This window comes from Amblyraja radiata, chromosome 9, assembly GCF_010909765.2.
Source record: "Amblyraja radiata isolate CabotCenter1 chromosome 9, sAmbRad1.1.pri, whole genome shotgun sequence".
In the NCBI taxonomy this organism is placed as follows: Eukaryota; Metazoa; Chordata; class Chondrichthyes; order Rajiformes; family Rajidae; genus Amblyraja; species Amblyraja radiata.
In genome coordinates this window covers 59136527-59156856 of record NC_045964.1, presented here as the reverse complement: position 1 = coordinate 59156856, position 20330 = coordinate 59136527, and the positions used below count along the sequence as shown (strand labels likewise).

Here is a 20330-nt window from a genome sequence, read left to right as displayed (position 1 = left end):
AAGTAGTGGGCAGAAAGGCATGTCATGCGTGGTTTGAAGACCAAACACTTGTAGTTTACAATGCCAAAGTTGAAAAGTTGAGGAAAAACAAGGTATACAGAGTTGCTTATTGGTTACAATCTGAGGAGTATGATGATGCTACTGATTATGATATGCTAATGTAGCAGCTAGCAACTGATCTTCTCCATAAAGACTTGGTCTTTTGCTAGAAATTGTAATTTATTTACCTATCTGTTATGGACTTACAGCATATAATACAATAATATTAAAGCTCTGATCTTGAGAATATCACATTTTTGAATTTTCAAGGCAGTCTGGGTGTTTATTACTATTTCCGTCACAACAACGGTCAATTTTGTAATTAGCTACAATTAGGTAACTAACTAATTATATGCTTTAATTTCAGGTCATCCAAGTAAGATGTTTCATATTTGTTTCAGAATACTTCAATCTATAATAACTGAAATTTTCATTCAGTTCTCTTAATTTTTAAGAAAGTTATGGGCTTTTGACTGTCCTCGATCACAGCTTTTGTGTTAAGTCAATGGAAAAGCAATAGGGAACAAGATGCTAATTTCCGAGTATGAAAATGACCATAACTTTTTTTAATACTGAAGATATGAAAGTGAATTAGGTATCAAATTAAAGTTCTTTTTATGCTTTATCTGATGGGATAAATTATAGGCTTGATTTTTAAAATCTCAAAATTTTGTAACATTCCTACTTCTCCTGCCTTCTCCCCATACACCCGTACTAATCAAGAATCCATCTATCTATGCCTTTAAAATATCCATTGACCTGGCCTCCACAGCTTTCTGTGGCAATGATTTCCTGTTCGAGACTGAAATTCATTGGGAATCTTTCAATAAATGCTCTTCCTCATATTTTCCTTGTATCCCTTGTCTAAAACATCAAATCTATGTCCCCTGTACCATAAAGTAATGGCAACATCCTTTCTTTGTATACTTCATCTGCACATCGTACCTTCATACACTTCCACTATAGTTATCCTCCACAGCCTTTGCTCCAAGTAGAATAACCCCAACTAAGCTAAATTTCCATATCCCAGATTCATAGTGCTCAATCCCCACTGTACCCTCTCAAAGAGTTACACATCCATTCCAAACTGTAGCAGTATAAAAATTGTAAGAATAGAATTAGGCCATTCGGCCCATCAATTACATGGTACTATATCCTGTGGTGGTGTGGGCTGCTAATACAAAATTTAAAAAACATTTGCAAAGCTATATTGACAGTAAAGGTTTAGATGGATATGGGCTAAACGTGGACAGATTGGATTGGTGTAGATGGGGCATTATGAAAGGCCGGTTGACAAGTTGGGCCGAAGGGCCTGTTTCCATGTTGTATGACTCTAATCTACATTTCTCCATTCCCTGCATATCCATATGCATATCCAGAAGTCTCTTAAAGGTCCTCAACCACCACCCCTGGCAGTGTATTCCAGGCATTTACCACCCTCTGGGAAAAAGGTACTGACCGTCTACCCTATCTAGAGTAGACAAAAATGCTGGAGAAACTCAGCGGGTGAGGCAGCATCTATGGAGCGAAGGAAAAAGGCGACCTTTCGGGTCGAGACCCTTCTTCAGAACCGAAACGTTGCCTTTTTCCTTGCTCTATAGATGCTGCCTCACCCACTGAGTTTTTCCAGCATTTTTGTCTACCTCCGATTTTCCAGCATCTGCAGTTCCTTCTTAAAACATTTTGTCTACCCTATCTATGTCGCTCATGATTTTATATACTTCTACCAGGTCTCCTCGCAAGCCCTGCAATCTTGCTTATCAAATATTTCTACCATCTCCATTTCTAACGATATATTGGCAGTGTTTTCTTCTTTAAACAATTATACAAAACACTTTGTAAGTATACCAGCCTTGCCCAGCACCTTTAAATATAGATCACCATCTTTATGGGCAAGTGGAGATAGATGGGTCTCGACCCGAAACGTCACCCATTCCTTCTCTCCAGAGATACTGCCTGTCCTGCTGAGTTGCTCCATCATTTTGTATCTATCTTCACCTTCTTTATTTTTGCTAAGATACACCATGCCTCTAATTATCTACTTATTATTTAAATGCCAGCAGACCATTTGACTTCCTTTTTGAGTTAACTGACATTCTATTCTCATATACTCTTTCCTGTCTTCTTTCCTCTTCTGCTCTCAACTTATGTTGAGATTCTTTCCAATTAAATGTTGAACTGTAGATAAGCATAAAAGAGCACTAAAAGTAGGAAGCTCTCCCAGCAGATTGGCCAACAGTTATGCCTCAGTCATCATTTTGCAAGTACATTCCTAGATAGTAATCTCATCCCTGCTTGTGAAAATTTTCCGGCTAGAAAATGGCACTGTGCTTCAAATCCACTTAGTTAACGCATCAGTGAACCATAGCTGACAAGCAATGTCCTCCATGTCACCACGCTCCAACGCCATCTTGCTTGGGTACTGTCTGATTCACCTCTACCCCATCGCGGACATTGGCCTTTGTCCATGGAACTGATGCGCTACAGTGCTGAGAACTATATTCTGCACATTGTATCTTCCCCTTTGTTCTATTGTACTCTAGTTCGACTTGATTCAATTTAACTATAATATAACTGATCTGTTTGGATAGCATGCAAAACAAAGCGTGACAATGAAGCTAATCCTTTTAAGTTATTTTTTTTAAACCATTTTTTTAAATTTAAAAAACATGTTGGTATCATCCACAAGAGGACAACTAAAGTGAACACTAGCAGTCTTTCCCCCAGGATTTTTAAAGTAGAGGACATAGACTTAAGGTGAGAAGGGAAACATATGAAACATATAAGATTGTTAAGGGTTTGGACACGCTAGAGGCGGGAAACATGTTCCCAATGTTGGGGGAGTCCAGAACCAGGGGCCACAGTTTAAGAATAAGGAGTAAGCCATTTAGAACGGAGACGAGGAAACACTTTTTCTCACAGAGAGTGACGAGTCTGTGGAATTCTCTGCCTCAGAGGGCGGTGGAGGCAGGTGCTCTGGATGCTTTCAAGAGAGAGCTAGATAGGGCTCTTGAAAATAGCATAGTCAGGGGATATGGGGAGGAGGCAAAAACAGGGTACTGATTGAGGATGATCAGCCATGATCACATTGAATGGCGGTGCTGGCTCGAAGAGTCAAATGGCCTACTCCTGCACCTATTGTCTATAAGGGAGAGATTTAAAAGGTACCTCAGGGGCAACTTTCTTCTCGTATGTAGCTGGAATAAGCTGCCACTGAAAGCTATAGAAGTGGACTATGTGACTAGCCCACGGACAAGGTGGGACGAAGGACCTGTTTCCCTGCAATGCAGCTCTAGGATTTTATAGTTTGACTGCAGAAAGCCATACTTACTGTACTAAATTCAGAAAAGCAGGCATTAAGTTTGCACCACCTTCCTCAAAGAGGTGAAATCAGCGTTCATCCAAATTCAAAATTCTTTGCTTTCAACTTTCTTAGTAATTTGTTCCATTCATATTTGACACGGTTTCCGTCACCAAAACTCAATGTTTTTAATATTATTATTCCAGGAGCATGAGATCACTTGGCCAGCTTGTCAATATTATTACTCATCTCCAACTGTGAACCAAATAGTCTATTCAGAGGGTAGTTATAAGTTAATTGCAGAATGTCGAGACCATTTTAGGATGCCAGGTTTTTACAAGAGTTCATTTGACGATTTTGTTATTAAGTCAGAAAATATTCCATGTTGTAACCATACCTCTACTATATTGTAATGAATGACAATTAATGGGTCCCTTTCAGAATGGCAGGCAGTGACTGGTGGGATACCACAAGGCTCGGTGCTGGGACCGCAGTTATTTACAATATACATCAATGATTTAGATGAAAGGATGCAAAGTAACATTAGCAAATTTGTAGATGACACAAAGCTGGTGGCAGTGAGGAACTGTGAGGAGGATGCTATGAGAATGCAGGGTGACTTGGACAGGTTAGGTGAGTGGGCAGATGCATGGCAGATGCAGTTTAAAGTGGATAAATGTGAGGTTATCCACTTTGGTAGCAAAAACAGGAAGGAAGATATTATCTAAATGGTGTCAAGTTGGGAAAAGGGGAAGTACAATGGGATCTGGGGGGTCCTCGTTCATAGTCAATAAAAGTAAGCATGCAGGTACAGCAGGCAGTGAAGAAAGCGAATAGCATGTCGGCCTTCATAACAAGAGGAGTTGAGTATAGGAGCAAAGAGGTCCTTCTGTAGTTGTAAAGGCCCCGAGTGAGACCACACCTGGAGTATTGTGTGCAGTTTTGGTCTCCAAATTTGAGGAAGGACATTCTTGCTATTGAAGAAGTGCAGCGTAGGTTCACAAGGTTAATTCCCGGGATGGCGGGACTATCATATGATGAGAGAATGGAGCGGCTGGGTTTGTACATTCTGGAATTTAGGATGAGACGGGATCCTATTGAAACATATAAGATTATTAAGGGTTGGGACACACTAGAGGCAGGAAACATGTTGCCGATGTTGGGGGAGTCCAGAACCAGGGCTAAGCCATTTAGAACGGAGATGAGGAAACACTTTTTCCACACAGAGAGTTGTGAGTCTGTGCAATTCTCTGCCTCAGAGGGCAGTGGAGGCCAGTTTCTCTGGATACTTTCAAGAGAGAGCTAGATAGGGCTCTTGAAGATAGCAGAGTCAGGGAATATGGGGAGAAGGCAGGAACGGGGTACTGATCACATTGAATGGCGGTGCTGGCTTGAAGGGCCGAATGGCCTACTCATGCACCTATTGTCTATTGTCTATCAAAAGCACAAAAGGCTGATAAGAAAGAACAATTATCAAAAGCGGAATGGAAGAGAGAAAACTAGTTCTGCCATTTGTAAGAACATACGTATTTGCATACATCAGACGTTTAAATTTAACATTATGAGAGCCTGATCGTATGTAGGGAGTCCATAAGTTGGTCTTTCTTAAGCTGGGGATGACCAATACTAGCTTTGCACCCTAAATTTAATGTAGTTACATTTAAATTCCCCAGCTCCCGTGATGGCGTTTAGTCTTACAAGCTTCTTATAAAAAATGCAGCACAGGAACAGGCCCTTCGGCCCACAACGATCATGCCGAACCATCTACCTACACATCGTCTACATCTCTCAATTCCTGTATGTTCATGTCCCTGGCCAAATGCCTCATAAATCTGGCTATTGTTTCTGCTTCCACCCTGGCACCAGATAATTTGCCATGTAAATCAACTTTAGGCTTTTCCCTTAATACCTTAAAGCTATCTGACATTGCCATCTGGAAAAAAATACTGATTGTTTACCCTGTCTATGTCTCTCCTAATTTTACGTACTTCAATGAAGTCACCCCTCAGTCTTCCGATGCTCCAGAGAAAACAATCCAAATTTGTTTGATCCCCCTTTATTGTTAATACTCTCTAATGCAGGCAACGTACTTGTTGCCTCTTCTACCTCCTCTCTCAAGCTTCTGCAACCTTCCTGTAATGCAGCAATCAGAATAATTGATTGGTGCATTACAGTACAATGTTGCCTGAGCAAAATTTTATACAGCTAGACAGTACAATGGTTCAGATGCTGCCTTACAGCGCCAGAGACCTAGGTTCCGGTGATGTCTATGTTGAGTTTTCACGTTTTCCATGTGATAAGAATTTCCTCTAGGTGCTCCGGGTTCCTCCCAAACTCAAAGACATGCCAATTTGTGGGTTAATTGGCTTTATGTAAATTGCTTCTAGTGTGTAGGGAGTGGATGAGAAAGTGGGATAACACAGAACTAGTGATCGACTGTTGGCGATGGGCCAAAGAGCTAGTTTCTATGTTATATCATTCAATCAAACATGACTTCCCGAATTTTATTAGATTAGATTAGATTAGATTTGTTTATTGTCATTCAGACCTTTCGGTCTGAACGAAATTTTGTTTCCCTGCAGTCATACATATAATTAAAAAAATGACAAAAACACACAATCAACACAAATTTAACATCCACCACAGTGAGTTCACCAAACACCTCCTCACTGTGGTGGAAGGCAAAATCTTAAAGTCCAAACATTTGATATCTAGAATCGAGATGAGGGGTAATTTAGCCAGAGGATGGAATTCATTGCCACAGGTGGCTGTGGCCAAGACATTGGGCATTTTTAAAGTGGAGATTAATAGGCTCTTGATTAGTTAAGGCAGTGGGCAGGTGCTGTAGACCTGCACGGGAAGGTAGACGCTCCCGTCCCCATGAGTCTGGGGCAGATGGGGCTCGTCAGCCTGGGGAGGCAGTCCATCTAGGAGAGGGAAAACTCTGATTTAAAACCTTCACTACCTTGTGGCCATATCCAGTCATGGAAAAGGCTCCAGGAGTAAACCTCAAGAAAATCTGGAGTCAGAGCCCTAAGGCAGTTCATCGTTGTCTACAGCCTCGCTCTGGCAGCTCCTGCGACAGCGTTGGTGCAAAACTGTAACGGCCCTGCTGTTCCTTTGGATCGATCAGCGACGTGGAGAGGGGGGGACGTGCTGCATGGGCAACAGCTTGTCCTCCATATGACATCGCCCAGGCTTGCACCCGACCAGGATGCATCACCCATGGACAGTAATGACCGAGGGGGGGCTACTACTACTAGTTAGGGCGACAAAGGTTACAGGGAGAAGACAGGAGAATGGGGTAGAGGGAGAAAAATAGATCAGCCATGATTGAATGCATAGTATACTTGATGGGCCGAATGGCCCAATTCTGCTCCCATGTCTTATGATCTTATGGTCTTTTCACCAACCAATGGAGATCAGTATGCCTTACAACTTTGTTACCACACTATCTACTTGTGCTGTCACTTTCAGGAACCCATGGACTGGCAACCCAAGACTCCCTCTGTATGTAATTTGTTCTCAGAGATATCAGATTCCAAGAGATTCAAAACGAATTGGTGCACAAACAAAAACAGAATACAATACCATATACCCAGGAAACCACAAATCTTCCATGATTGGAATACGGACACTAATAATACTGAGTATTTCCGCGCATTCCCAATAGAAATTCACATCAACAATTTGTTTGATTAACTAATTGCTACAAACTTAAAGTGTAAACAAATCACAGTACATCATATAACTTCAATGTCTGTTGCAAAACAAAAAACCTCAGTCCTCTTGCAGCTTCCCACAGTTAAATAGGGAGCAAAATGAGGTGAATGTGATCAACCACCGTTTATTCTGATTCAGAATGTTTCTGGCTACAGAATGGTCAATCAAAATTGCTTAGAGCATGGCAACAACTAAATACTACTGCCTACCATTTTCTGATCCAATTAATGATAAACAAGGCATAAACATGCAAGAAAGGCAACAAACTAACTGACCCATTAAACAAATCATATTATAAACAATGCAATATATCCAGCTTGATATTTCTCCTTATCTGCAAACTAGCTTGTATTACCCACCATTCACTTTAACGAGACAGGAAAATTATGACTTGGTGGCCACAACATTTGAAATTCAAATTTAAATGCATTCCTTCATATAATTACCAATTTAATGAATGTAAGAGCTATTCAAAAATTACATCCTTTCCCAGAAACTGGCTGACCTACTGATTCCTCCAGCACTAGTTTTTGCTCATGTTTTCAGTTGCGAGCTGCAGTTCCTTGCGCCTTGTTCAAATAAGCATAACTTGTTTTCCACCATTACAATCCTGCTCTCTCCATTGTATTTTACTGAATTTCATTGTATTTCTGTACTCGTATTAACAAAAAATAAGTGAACCGCAGCAACAAAAGCTCTCAGTATAATGCAAAGCTAAAGTACTGGCTAAAATGTAACCATAGACATAGCCTTTGAAACTCATATTGCACAAGATGATGTTTCAGCAAGGAGATTGGGTAATGATCAAGTTTCAATTCAATAAAGCCCTTACAAAGACTTGACACGAGTTAGAAAGGCAAAAACAAGGGCGGGCAGATTGCAACTTAAAAACTCTCCTCCAATTCCTTACTACACAGAAAATTTACAAGGGCGTTCCCCAAACTTAATGGCTTGAGCTTTAGGGAGAGGTTGAGCAAGTTAGGACTTTATTCCTTGGTGCGCAGGAGGATGAGGGGTGATCTTATAGAGGTGTATAAGATCATGAAGGGAATAGATCGGGTAAATGCACAATCTTTTGCCCAGAGTAGGGGAATTACGAACCAGATGATATCGGTTTAAGGCGAGAGGGGAAAGATTTAATAGGAACCCGAAGGGCAACTTTTTCACTCAGAGGGCAGTGGGTGCACGGAATGAGCTGCCAGATGAGGTAGTTGAGGGCGCTACCATAACATTTAAAGATATTTGGACAAGTACGTGGATAGGAAAGGTTTAGAGGGATATGGTCCAAAGCCAGGCAAGCAGGACTAGTGTAGATGGGGCATCTTGACTCTATGACTCTGATAACAGAGGTAATCAGAGCACAAGGAAAGTTGAAGACACATTCCATTCCTGCCTCAGGAGAGGGGGGGCAAGAAGAACTCAAATGACAAGAACAGTTGACCCACCAGTCCCGAGCAGAAATGAAACCTGGAGCTAACAATGGAGCTAACAAGAATACTCAAGTTCAATTTATTTCTCAAACTCTCTCAGCAATATTTCCCCCCGCATTTTCCCCATCTCTCCTCCTCTCCAAGATACCTTAACTCTCCTCTCGTCTCTCTCTTGCCAACTCCCTCCGAATTACAGCCACACTGCAATCATCCTTTGACCTCTGAAATTTGAATATCTATTATGGATCACCATTGGAAAGCTTTTAAAAACAAGAAATGCAAATAACCACTGTACATTGATTGATGTCTTGTTGAGAGGAGATTTGTATCACAAAACAACCAAAGAACAATCCTTTCAAGTAAAACTCTCCAGTCTTGTCAGATATTTGACGTTAATCATCGTCAAATGTCCAAATAATAGATTACCTAACATTCAATAAACTACCTCAAATCTTTTTGCCAAAGATTTAATAGATACTTAGAAAACCTATGAAATATTAATAGCATTTTGCATTTCCTGATTGAACTAGAAACTATATTTGCTCAGTGATGGGCCAATTAATACAAGAAAGAATTAATACAACAATTTGATGAAACTTGCTGAAGGTACCGCTCTTTATTAGTGGTAAATACATCAATATGAAATATTAAATTTGCAAACACCATGAAATGGAAGGTGAATTTTGCAACATCAAACTAAAATATATCTTCATTACAATAGTAATAGTTGTAGCCAAAATTTTAAAAAACTGCTTCATGAAATCTCTGGTCATTCAAGCCCCCCTCCCAACACTTTTTAATTGCTCTATTAACCGCCCCCCCCCCCCCCAACACTTTTTACACCCCTCTATTTACACCCCTTAGTTAGCCCTCTAGTCCCATGTAACAAACACTTGAATCTAAGTTTCCCCTCTTGTATAGTAATTCCCTGGCATTATCCTCCACTGTGCAATCATTCATTAGGGTTTGGTTTAGTCCAGGGGTTCCCAACATTTTTCGTCTTGTTTACCCCAGGCAACTTTAATACCACCTAACAATGTTAGTTTGATTTCACTTATTTATGAACAACTAATGATGAACAGACACTGGTACAACAGAACCAAACACAGTCAGTCAATGAGAAAAAATATGTACAAATCCAGAATCAACAAATTTACCCCCTGGGTAGGTGAAATTTGCCCCCTGGGGGTAAATTTACCCCAGGTTGGGAACCCTTGGTTTAGGCTAACTGAGGCGATGGGGCTTATGTACAGGGATAGTCTTGCGGGTCTGTATGCAAAAAAATGTATTTTGCTGTACCTGGTACACATGACAATAAAGAAACCATTGACCAAAGCAGCCAACTTACAACTTGCTACATCTCAAGGATTCACCAGTTCTGATGAAATTCCACTACCCCAAAATGCTGGGTTGAATTTAAACGTTCCGCCATGTCAGGAACAAGCAGCGAGGCAACCAACATTCATCATGACTAAAATTTCCCCTAGAGCATTTACATCATTTCCAGGTTTCCTGACCAGCTGGAGAGAGCAGCTCCGATGACAGCAAGCAGGACCTCAATTTATTCTGTGGATAGAAGGAATGGGTGACGTTTTGTGTCGAGACCCTTCTACAGACACGAAACGTCATCCATTCCTTCTCTCCAGAGATGCTGCCTGTCCCGCTGAGTTACTCCAGCTTTTTATGACTATCTTCGGTTTAAACCAGCATCTGCAGTTCCATCCTACCTTGGGGTACTGATTGGGGATGATCAGCCATAATCACATTGAATGGCAGTGCTGGCTCGAAGGGCCAAATGGCCTACTCCTGCACCTATTGTCTATTGTCTACCCAATTTATCCTAATATTTACAGGCACAGATTACAAGTGTCTAAAGAAGGGTCTCGACCTGAAACGTCACCCATCCGTTCTCTCCAGAGATGCTTCCTGTCCTGCTGAGTTTCTCCAGCATCTTGTGTCTATCAAGTGGCACATCTGATGGAATCTGGAATTGCCTGCACAGCGATGAAGAGGGGAATGGGCAGCATTGGTACCAGGGCTGCCCGATGATTCATTCTTGTCATGCTGGATGTTACAATGTGGATGAAGACCCGAGGGTAGTGACAGACGTCAGCAGCTGCAGTGTCATGTTCCTTCCTGAACTCACGAATGCAAGTTTTTAAAAATATAGAACACAGTTTGTAAGTTAAATGGCTTAGGTAAAAATTGTAAATGGTCCTAGTGTGTCGGATAGGGCTAGTGTACGAGGGGGGGGGACTGGAGAAAATCACTGGTTGGCGTTGATTCGGTAGCCCAAAGGGCCTGTTTCCGCGCTGTGTCTCTAAACTAAACTAGAACAGTACAGCACAGGAACATGATGCTACTCTAAACTAATCTCCTCTGCCTGCATGAGAAGCATATCCCTCTATTCCCTGCATATCCACATGCCTATCTAAAAGCCTCTTAAATGCTACAATCGTATCTATTTCCACCACCACTAACCCCGGCTAAGCATTCCAGGCACCCATCACTCTATGTAAAACACTTGCCCCACACTTCTCCCTTAAACTTGTCCCCTTTGATCCGAGCCTTTGACATTTCCACCCTGGAAAAAGGTTCTGACCATCTACCATATCCATCCCTCTAATATACTTCTATCAGGTGTCCGCACAGCCCCCGAGCTCAAGAGAAAACAATCCAAGTTTGTCCAACCTCTCCTTGTAGCTTTAATCCAATGTTGTTAACCTCTTCTGCACCCTGCAAGCTCATGGAATATATTCATTCTATATGGGCATCACTGACTTTGTCAATACATATTTCCCATCCCTAGTTGCCACTAAACTGCAATGATTTTGGGGGGCTGGCAGATTTCCATCTCTGAAGGGATTAGGGAACCAGATGGGTTGGACAATAGACAATAAGTGCAGGTAAAGGCCATTCGGCCCTTCGAGCCAATAGACAATAGGTGCGGGAGTAGGCCATTCAATGTGATCATGGCTAATCATCCACAATCAGTACCCCGTTCCTGCCTTTTCCCCCATATCCCCTGACTCCGTTATCTTTAGGAGCTCTACCTAACTCTCTTGAAAGCATCCAGAGAACCAGCCTCCACTGCCTTCTGAGGCAAAGAATTCCAGACTCACAACTCTGTGTGAAAAGGTTCTGGACTCCCCCAACATCGGGAACATGTTCATTGCCTCTAACGTGTCCAAACCCTTAATTTGGTCTCCAAATCTGAGGAAGGACATTCTTCCTATTGAGGGAGTGCAGCGTAGGTTCACGAGGTTAATTCCCGGGATGGCAGGACTGTCATATGTTGAAAGAATGGAGCGACTGGGCTTGTAGACTCTGGAATTTAGAAGGATGTGAGTGGATCTTCTTGAAACATATAAGATTATTAAGGGATTGGACACGCTAGAGGCAGGAAACATGTTCCAGATGTTGGGGGAGCCCAGAACCAGGGTCACAGTTTAAGAATAAGGGGTTGGCTATTAAGAACGCTTTTTCACCCAGAGAGTTGTGAGTCTGTGGAATTCTCTGCCTCAGAAGGAAGTGGAGGCCAATTCTCTGGATGCTTTCAAGATAACAGAGTCAAGGGATAGAGCTCTTAAAGAAAACAGAGTCATGGGATATGGGGAGGAGGTAGGAACAGGGTATTGATTGTGGATGATCAGCCATGATCACAGTGGTTCGAAGGGCCAAATGGCCTACTCCTGTACCTATTGTCTATTGATGTTAGAGTTCTAATAACTTGAAAAATGAAACCAGTGGCATCTTAATAAATGCTTTATTTCAAGCCCCCCCCCCCCCCCTCCCCACCCAACTAACACCAGGCGATAACACTTCATATAAACTAACTTGAAGGTACACTCTTCACTCTGGCATTGCACTTCTCTATATCCCATCAGTGCACCCAGCAATGAGAAAACAAATAGTATCCTTTAAATACCAAGATCTAGAAACTCATCAATAATGATAACAAAGACATATGCATCAGCACTCACAAGATATTTTCAGCGTAAGGATCCAACAATAGAATTTATTTTGGGGACACAAGGAACTGCAGATGCAGGTTTACAAAAAAAGACAAAGTGCCGGAGTAACTCAGCGAGTCAGGCACATCTGCCTGTCCCCTTTTCTATTCCCTTCCCCTCCATCCGGAACGTCCACATTAAAGGATGTTCCTTTAAGAAAGAGGAGGAATTTCTTTAGTCAGATGGTGGTGAATCTGTGGAATTATTTGCCAGAGGAGGTTGTGGAGGGCAAGTCAATGGATATATTTAAGGCAGAGATAGATAGATTCTTGATTAGTATAGATGTCAAGGGTTTTTGGGAGTAGGCAGGAGAATGGGGTCAGGGGGGAGAGATAGATCAGTCATGATTGAATGGCATTGTAGACCTGGTGGGCCGAATGTCCTAATTCTGCTCCTATCACTTATGACGATCTCTGGGGAATATGGAAAGGTGACGTTTTGGGTCTGAACCCGTCAGATGGAGAGCCAGTCAGCACCTGCTAGAAAGGGCACTTCGACAAGAGGAGTAAGCAGATGTCTGATGTGGAATAGTGCACGGTTCTCATCTGCTTTGCACTCAAGAACTGGAATATTTAATGGTGACAAACTTGTAATTGTGGAGGCACAGTGATTTGGCCAAACACACACACACACACACACAAAGCTATTTCACAAGTTGTCTCACTGGCAATGGAATTTAGGGGTGAAGAAATTATGCTGTTATAGTCTGATCCCTCATGCAGGACTACACTCAATTGCAATGACTGAACTCCAAGAAAGGTACACTTCCTTTAAAAGGAACAATACACTAGATTGTCAGGTTAAATTCCAAGAATATGTTGCACAAACTTGCCTAAATAAATGCAGAAACAGATCTCGAGTACGAAGATGGATTCCGACCTAATGGATAAGGCACTGGCCTCCTAAACCAGGGATTGTGGGTTCGATTCCCATCTGGGGTGAAGTCAAGTTTTCTTTTTCACCTCCAGTTTAAATTCCATTTGGAATATTTTGGAGGATCAAGAAGAGCCTATCCACATCCTATAGAGATGCTGCCTGACCATTGCCTGTCACTCCAGCACTCTGTCTTTTGCTCAAGATTCCAGCATCTGCAATTCCTTGTGTCTCTCTCTTGCCTAAAATTTAGACTGTCGGGCAGTGGGCTAAATTAAATTAGTAAAGTAACTGAGAAATGACTGGAGGAGATATAGTAAAGATATTTCACATCACATTTCCAATCAGTGCATTTTATTCCCATCTTGAATGTCTGTATCCGGTTTTCTTATTCAAAAATTTCTGAACATTTTCAAGCAGAATCAAAATAAAATGAGTGCACTGGGCTTTCTGTGGCATTTATGGTTCATTCGTAATTTGTACGAATTAAGGAAGCACTTATTTTATGTAAGAAATCTGAGAACTTCCCAAAGGTGGTGAATGTTGGATCTATTTAAATGCTCACAGAATTTTTTTTAACTGAGGACATCCAGGGAAATGGTATAGAAGTAGGTAAGTGGAGAGAAAAGGATAGAGTATAATGATCTCATAAAATGGTGGAAACCAAGGTACTGAATGGAGACAAAAAAAATCTGTAGATGCTGGAATCCTGAGCAAAGCCCAGTGTTGGAGGAACTCAGCAGGTCAGGCAGCATCTATGGAAGCAGTGGACAAATTATGTTTCAGGCTGGAGATGCAGTCTGACCCACTGAGCTCCTTCCAATGCTTTACATTTTGTTGAACAATCCTTCAAGGAACTGAATGACGTACTTGTTTCTTCCAGTTTTGACGTACTCGGGTGCAAACACTACACGTGCTGCCTGCTCAGTGTTCCTAGAATTTTCTGTTTTAATTGCAAAACAAATTTATGTTCCCAATGCGCCAAGAATCTGGAGCACCACGAAGATGATGTTTCATAATATGAGCAAGTGAAAGCACAAGTTTAACCATTGGGGCCAAGTGACATCAATAACCAGCTGGAGAGGTGTTAATGAAATTGAAAACACACGCAATGACTAGATTTCAATGTCGCACAGACATCGGTGCAAAGATCCCGATTCTCACCAGCAAGTGGAGCTCGACAACAGAATTCCATAACTTCAAGTACCATGTAGATCAATGTAAAGATGTAGCCATTTGGCCCATTCAGAAGCCAGCGCTCTGAAAGGGCCAGTCATATCTCTCCTGCCCGTTACACTGGTGGCAAATTCCCCCTTGATTTATCAACTTTATTAGCAGGCTTACTAGTCATCGTGCGAGGATTAACTTGAAATAACCACCAACCTACCAAATTAGATAACAATAGACAATAGGTGCAGGAGTCGGCCATTAGGCCTTTCGAGCCAGCACTGCCATTCAATGTGATCATAGCTGATCATTTAATGTTATTAAAGCTGAACATTTAATGTTAAAAATGTCTGCAGTTCTGTGGTGTATTTTCACACCCTGAACACTAGTGTGGCTATTCCAGGAGAGTACAATGACACATGGGAATAGAGGGGAGGAGAATGGAGAGTAGGGGAAGGGATCGTAGGGGGAGAGGAAATGGAGGGGAGAGGAAATGGAGGGGAGTGGAGAGGAAATGGAGGGAAAGGGAATAGAAAATGGGACTGACTGTGAGGGGAGTGCACTGATATAGGAAATTGAGGGGAAGGGGAGAGGAATGAAAAAAAAGACCAAAAATAAAAGAAGTGTAGTAACAAGAAATTGCTAGTTTACAGAAAAATAATGTGCCAGGGTCAGACAGCATCTCTGCATCGTCTAAACGTGAAAGGAGATCCCTGGTGTTAACACACACACGCACACGAGTAATGCGGGGGCAGGCTGGTGAAATGCTAAGGGCTCGGCCTGTGTGCCTGCTGCCTTTATAAGCGGGCCTCTCCCCATGACGTAGGGCGGGAGGCACAGCCCAGGCGGGCGGCCGCTGATATAATAGAGGCTGCTGCGGGCGGGAGAGGAGCCAGGCCTCCGCCGCCCTCTTGGAGCAGCAGGCGGGCAGGAGAGGAGGGCAATCCCTCGGCATTTTTTTTTTTTTAAACCCGCTTCCTCCCAAGCCAGCCACAAAACAAAATGGCTCACTCTGCCTCAGTGTCCATGCAATGGTGTGTGTGTAAGAGTGTGTGTTGGTGTTTGGTTTATTATAATCACATACTTTCCAAAATATCTAAAATGTGCACATCCACGACAATGCTTAACTCTCTAAAACACACTAAATCCAAGATTGTCTTGGTTTATTCCCCATCAACATTCTGCCTTCCCTCCCTCCCCCCCATCTCACCTTAAAACAAAAAAAAAGCAATTTCCTTGTTAAGCAACCGAAAGAAAATAATGTATTTCGACCATTCCTCCCAACTTTTGCATTGTTTAAATCCTTTGCATCCTTTTTTTAAATAATCATAAAATTGGTAAATGGTTGAGAAGCAAGTGGTTGAAGAGGGCTTTTCCTTCTGCATCACTTTAGAAATCACCAGAAGTTGATTTTTAATTATCTCCCAACCCAGAAATAAAAGTACAAACACACACACATACACATATTGAGGAAATTATTTGCTTTTCCTCTGAATTCTGAGCAATTCAGTTTGCAGTTACACAAACCCCTCATGCACATTTTTTTCTTTACTGCAACCCATCTTATTTTTTTGGGTGCTCAAGTCTACTTTGTTTGGAGGGGTTTAAATACATTTCAGATTTTTTGTTGTTGAAATTGCTAGATTTTCAGGTTTGTTTTTTGAAGGGGGGAGGGGGAGGAGAGATTTCCACGGGGTGGTGATTGTCCATTGACTGCAACCAAACAACACATTTTCTCCAATAAAAATATATGCAATTCTTGTCTTTTTCTTCTTCTTCTTTTTAAACCAAAAAAATAAAAGCAAAAACACCCTTGTTGGGGAGGAGAAACAGGAGTAAATCTGATTATTTTCGCCCTCTTTCTCTTCCCCATATAAGATATAAAATGGTTCCCATCTTAAAGTCGCTTTTATTTCGGAGGATAATAAAAAAACAACCAACACTCACACACGAAAAAAACATCTTACCACCGGGTTTGAGTTGGCCGAACTCGCCATGTGGATACGGAGGAGAATTTAAATGGTATATCCAGGTGAGGTGGGGCGTTTTGTTTTTTTTTGGGAGGTTTTTAAGGGGAGGGGGGTAAATAATAATGAAAAGAGAGCGCGGTGGGGCGAGTGCGCGGCGCGGGCTTGGGAAAGCCGTCCGTCCTCTTCCAGCCGCCGCTTATATACTGCCGAATGCCGCTTCAATTGCCGCTAGAGGGAGGGTGGCGCAAATCAGGGCGGTACGTCACCGGACCCCTCCCTCCCTCCCTCCACTCCACTCCACTACACTACACTCTCGCGAGAAAAGCGAAGGAGGAGCTACGGGACGTGCTGCGGACGCCGTCACGGGGCAGGCTGGGAGTTGTAGTCTTTTGTTTGCTGTATGTATTTATGTACTGTGTGTGTGTGTACATGTACTGTGTGTATATGCACTGTGTGTATGTACTGTGTGTGTATGTACTATGTGTGTATATATGGGGGGGAGGAACAGGGGAGGGGTAAAGGGGGGTGTGGGTGTGTAGGGGGATGGAGGGTGTGTGGGGGGGAAGGGGGGTGTGTGGGGGGAGGGGAAAGGGGGGGAAGGGAGGTGTGGGGGAGAGGGGTGGTGTGGGAGGGGGGGTGTGTGTGGGGGGAAGGGGGGGTGTGTGTGGGGGGGAGGGACTCGACTCAGCGGCCACCAGCCACCGGCCACGGCACCACACAGCACCTCCCGACTCCACACAGCGGTTTTCCCAACTCCACACAGCTGTTTTCCCGACTCCACACAGCTGTTTTCCCGACTCCACACAGCGGCTTTCCCGACTCCACTCTTGCGGACCCAGTTAACACGGCTTGTTTACTCAGCCCCGCCTCGGGGACTTTATTCTCCAGGGGGTGCTGAAAGGGGCATTATCTTCATGGTGACTGACAGGCGAGAAGACCAATCTGCTGATCTCACGATTTTTTAAACCTTCATAACTTTTCTCATATTTCACCGATCAGAACAAAACTTGTGGTTTTGGAGCAGAGGAGATCGGTGAGTAATATGGTGAAAAACCCTAGCGACATAGCGTTTTTGCGCAAAGTTAATTACAACGCAGACCGGAAGTGGTCAAGATAAGAGATAGATGGATAGATGGATAGATGGATAGATGGATAGATGGATAGATGGATAGATGGATAGATAGATAGATGTGTAGGAGAGAACTGCAGATGCTGGTACAAATCGAAGGTAGACACAAACTCCTGGAGTAATTCAGCGGGTGAGGCAGCATCTCTGGAGAGAAGGAATGGGCGATGTTTTGGGTCGAGACCCTTCTTCAAATATATATGATATATATACACACACACTGTATATGTGTATGTTGTACATATAATAATAATAATAATAATAATAATAATAATAATTAACTCAAGGTCCAGACAAGGGACAACATTACATAAAAATACATTGTATATTAAAAACATCATAAAGTACATATAAAATCTTAGTATATCACTTATAAAAGCATCATAAATTATATATTTAAAAAAACACAATACATGAATGAAAATCCAAACTAAAAAGAATGATCAATGTCCGACAACGAGAGAACTATGCCGGTGTCTCCACAACTGGGATTCGTAGCGTGTAGTGCTAAATAGCGTGTACTATCATATCATATGCTATATATATGTATATTCAATCATGGCTGATCTATCTATCCCTCCTAACCCCACTCTCCTGTCTTCTCCCCATAACCCCTGACACCAGTACAAATCAAGAATCTATCTATATCTGCTTTAAAACTATCCACTGACTTGGCCTCCACAGCCTTCTGCAGCAAAGAATTCCACAGATTCACCACCTTCTGACTAAATAAATTTATTCTCATCTTCTTCTCATCTTCATCTCATCTTCTCCAATTCTGAGGCTATGGCCTCTAGTCCTGGACTTTCACACTAGTGGAAACATCCTCTGCATCCACTTTATCCAAGCCTTTCACTATTCGGTACGTTTCAATGAGGTCCCCCCTCATTCTTCTAAACTCCAGCGAGTACAGGCCCAGTGCCGTCAAATGCTCATATGTTAACCCACTCATTCCTGAGATCGTTCTTGTAAACCTAGTCTGGACCCTCTCCAGAGCCAGCACATCCTTCCTCAGATATGGTGCCCAAATCTGTCCACCACAATTCCTCCACAGATTGCCCAGATGCAAGAATAGCTTCCCCACTGTTATCAGACACTTTTTAATCTGCACTTTCTTTGTAGCTGCAACACTCTATTCTGTATTCTATTTCTTTTAACTTTATGCACTCCCTGATTATTTTAGCTTAGTTTAGGTTAGAGATACAGGATGGAAACAGGGCCTTCGACCCACCGAGTCCGCAAGAACCAACGATCACAATATGCTTGTTCTATACTACACACTAGGGACAATTTACAGAAGCCCTATTAACCTACAAACCGGCATGTCTTTGGACTGTGGGAGTAAACCAGGGCTCCCGGAAAAAAACCCAGGCGGTCACAGGGAGAATGTGCAAACTCCATACAGACAGCACCTGTAGTAAGGATTGAACACGAGTCTCTGGAGCTGTAAGGCAGGAACTCAACCGCTGAGCAACTGCGCGCCTCACAGGGACAGTGCCTGATGTACTCATGTGTGGTATGATCTGTCAATACAGCATGCAAAAAAAAACATTGTCATTGTATCACGGTACAATTGACAATATCAAACCCGATATCTGGGCCTCCTCCATTGCCAGAGTGTGGCCACATGCAAACTGGGAGAACAGCACCTCCATATTTCACTTGTGTAGCTTACAACCCAACATTAAATTCTCCAATTTTAGATCGCCTCTAATAATCCCCCAACCCCCCACCACCCCTGTACCCCACCTGGACATGTACCTTCATTTTCCCTCCCCATCCCTTCCCACCCACATTCCTTCCTCTAGCTTCACAATTCTTAACTCCAATCCTTTGCTCTCACACCTGTTTATCTGTCCCATCCAAAACACCTGTCCCATCCAAAACACCCCCTCACCTACAGTATATTCACCTGTATTACCTGCAACCCTTTGCCCTGCCCCTCCTCTCTCTCAACTTACTTCTCCCCTCTTGACAATCAGTCTGAAAAAGGACCCCAACCCAAAACATCACTTCATAATCATAATCATATTTTATTAGCCAAGTATGTTTTGCAACATACAAGGAATTTCATTTGCCATCCAGTCATACCAATAAAAAGCAACAGAACACACAAAATACATTTTAACTTGAACATCCACCACAGTGACTCATCCACATTCCTCACTGTGATGGAAGGCGAAAGAAAGTTCAATCTCTTCCCTTCTTTGTCCTCCAGCGGTCGGGGACCTCGAGCCTTCCGTTGACGGGATGATCTTACCCCTGCAGCCAGCGGCTGGCCTTTCTCATCGGGGCAATCAAGCTCCTGCATCGGGGGTGAATCGCAGCTCCCCCGCGCCAGGCGATCTACCCCAGGTCGGGACTAGTCGAACATCGGAGCTAGTCGAACGCTTTTGGACCTCCCCCCCTTCAAAAAACAGAACCTATCCATGTTCTCAAGGGGTGTTGCCTGACCCGCCGAGTTACTCCAGCACTTTGTGTCTTTTATTTTGCAATCCAGCATCTGCAGTTCCTTGTTTCTACAAAATCAATACCAAAGTCAATGGAGACACAAGAAACTGCAGATGATGGGATCTTGAGCCGATCACAAAGTGCTGAAGGTGTGTCTCATTGTGGTTGAACACAGATTTTTAATACACTCTATGCCTGTTATTGAATGTAAGAAATCAGAATCTTGTAGTCCTTTGA

General features: G+C 42.7%; 1 protein-coding gene across 4 annotated transcripts in view; it reads right to left on the bottom strand.

Annotated features, from left to right (window-relative positions):
* gtf2a1 (general transcription factor IIA subunit 1) overlaps nt 1-16731 on the bottom strand; it is a 54631-nt gene extending 37900 nt beyond the window's left edge. For 3 of the 4 annotated variants that reach the window (XM_033027563.1, XM_033027565.1, XM_033027566.1), the window contains exon 1: nt 16514-16731. In XM_033027563.1, the coding sequence (XP_032883454.1) occupies nt 16514-16543 (30 nt within the window). In that variant the 5' untranslated portion in view covers nt 16544-16731. Of the gene's footprint in view, nt 1-16493 lie in introns of all 4 variants that reach the window. The other variant, XM_033027564.1, reaches the window with a different exon arrangement.
* Nucleotides 16732-20330: the final 3599 nt, after the last annotated feature.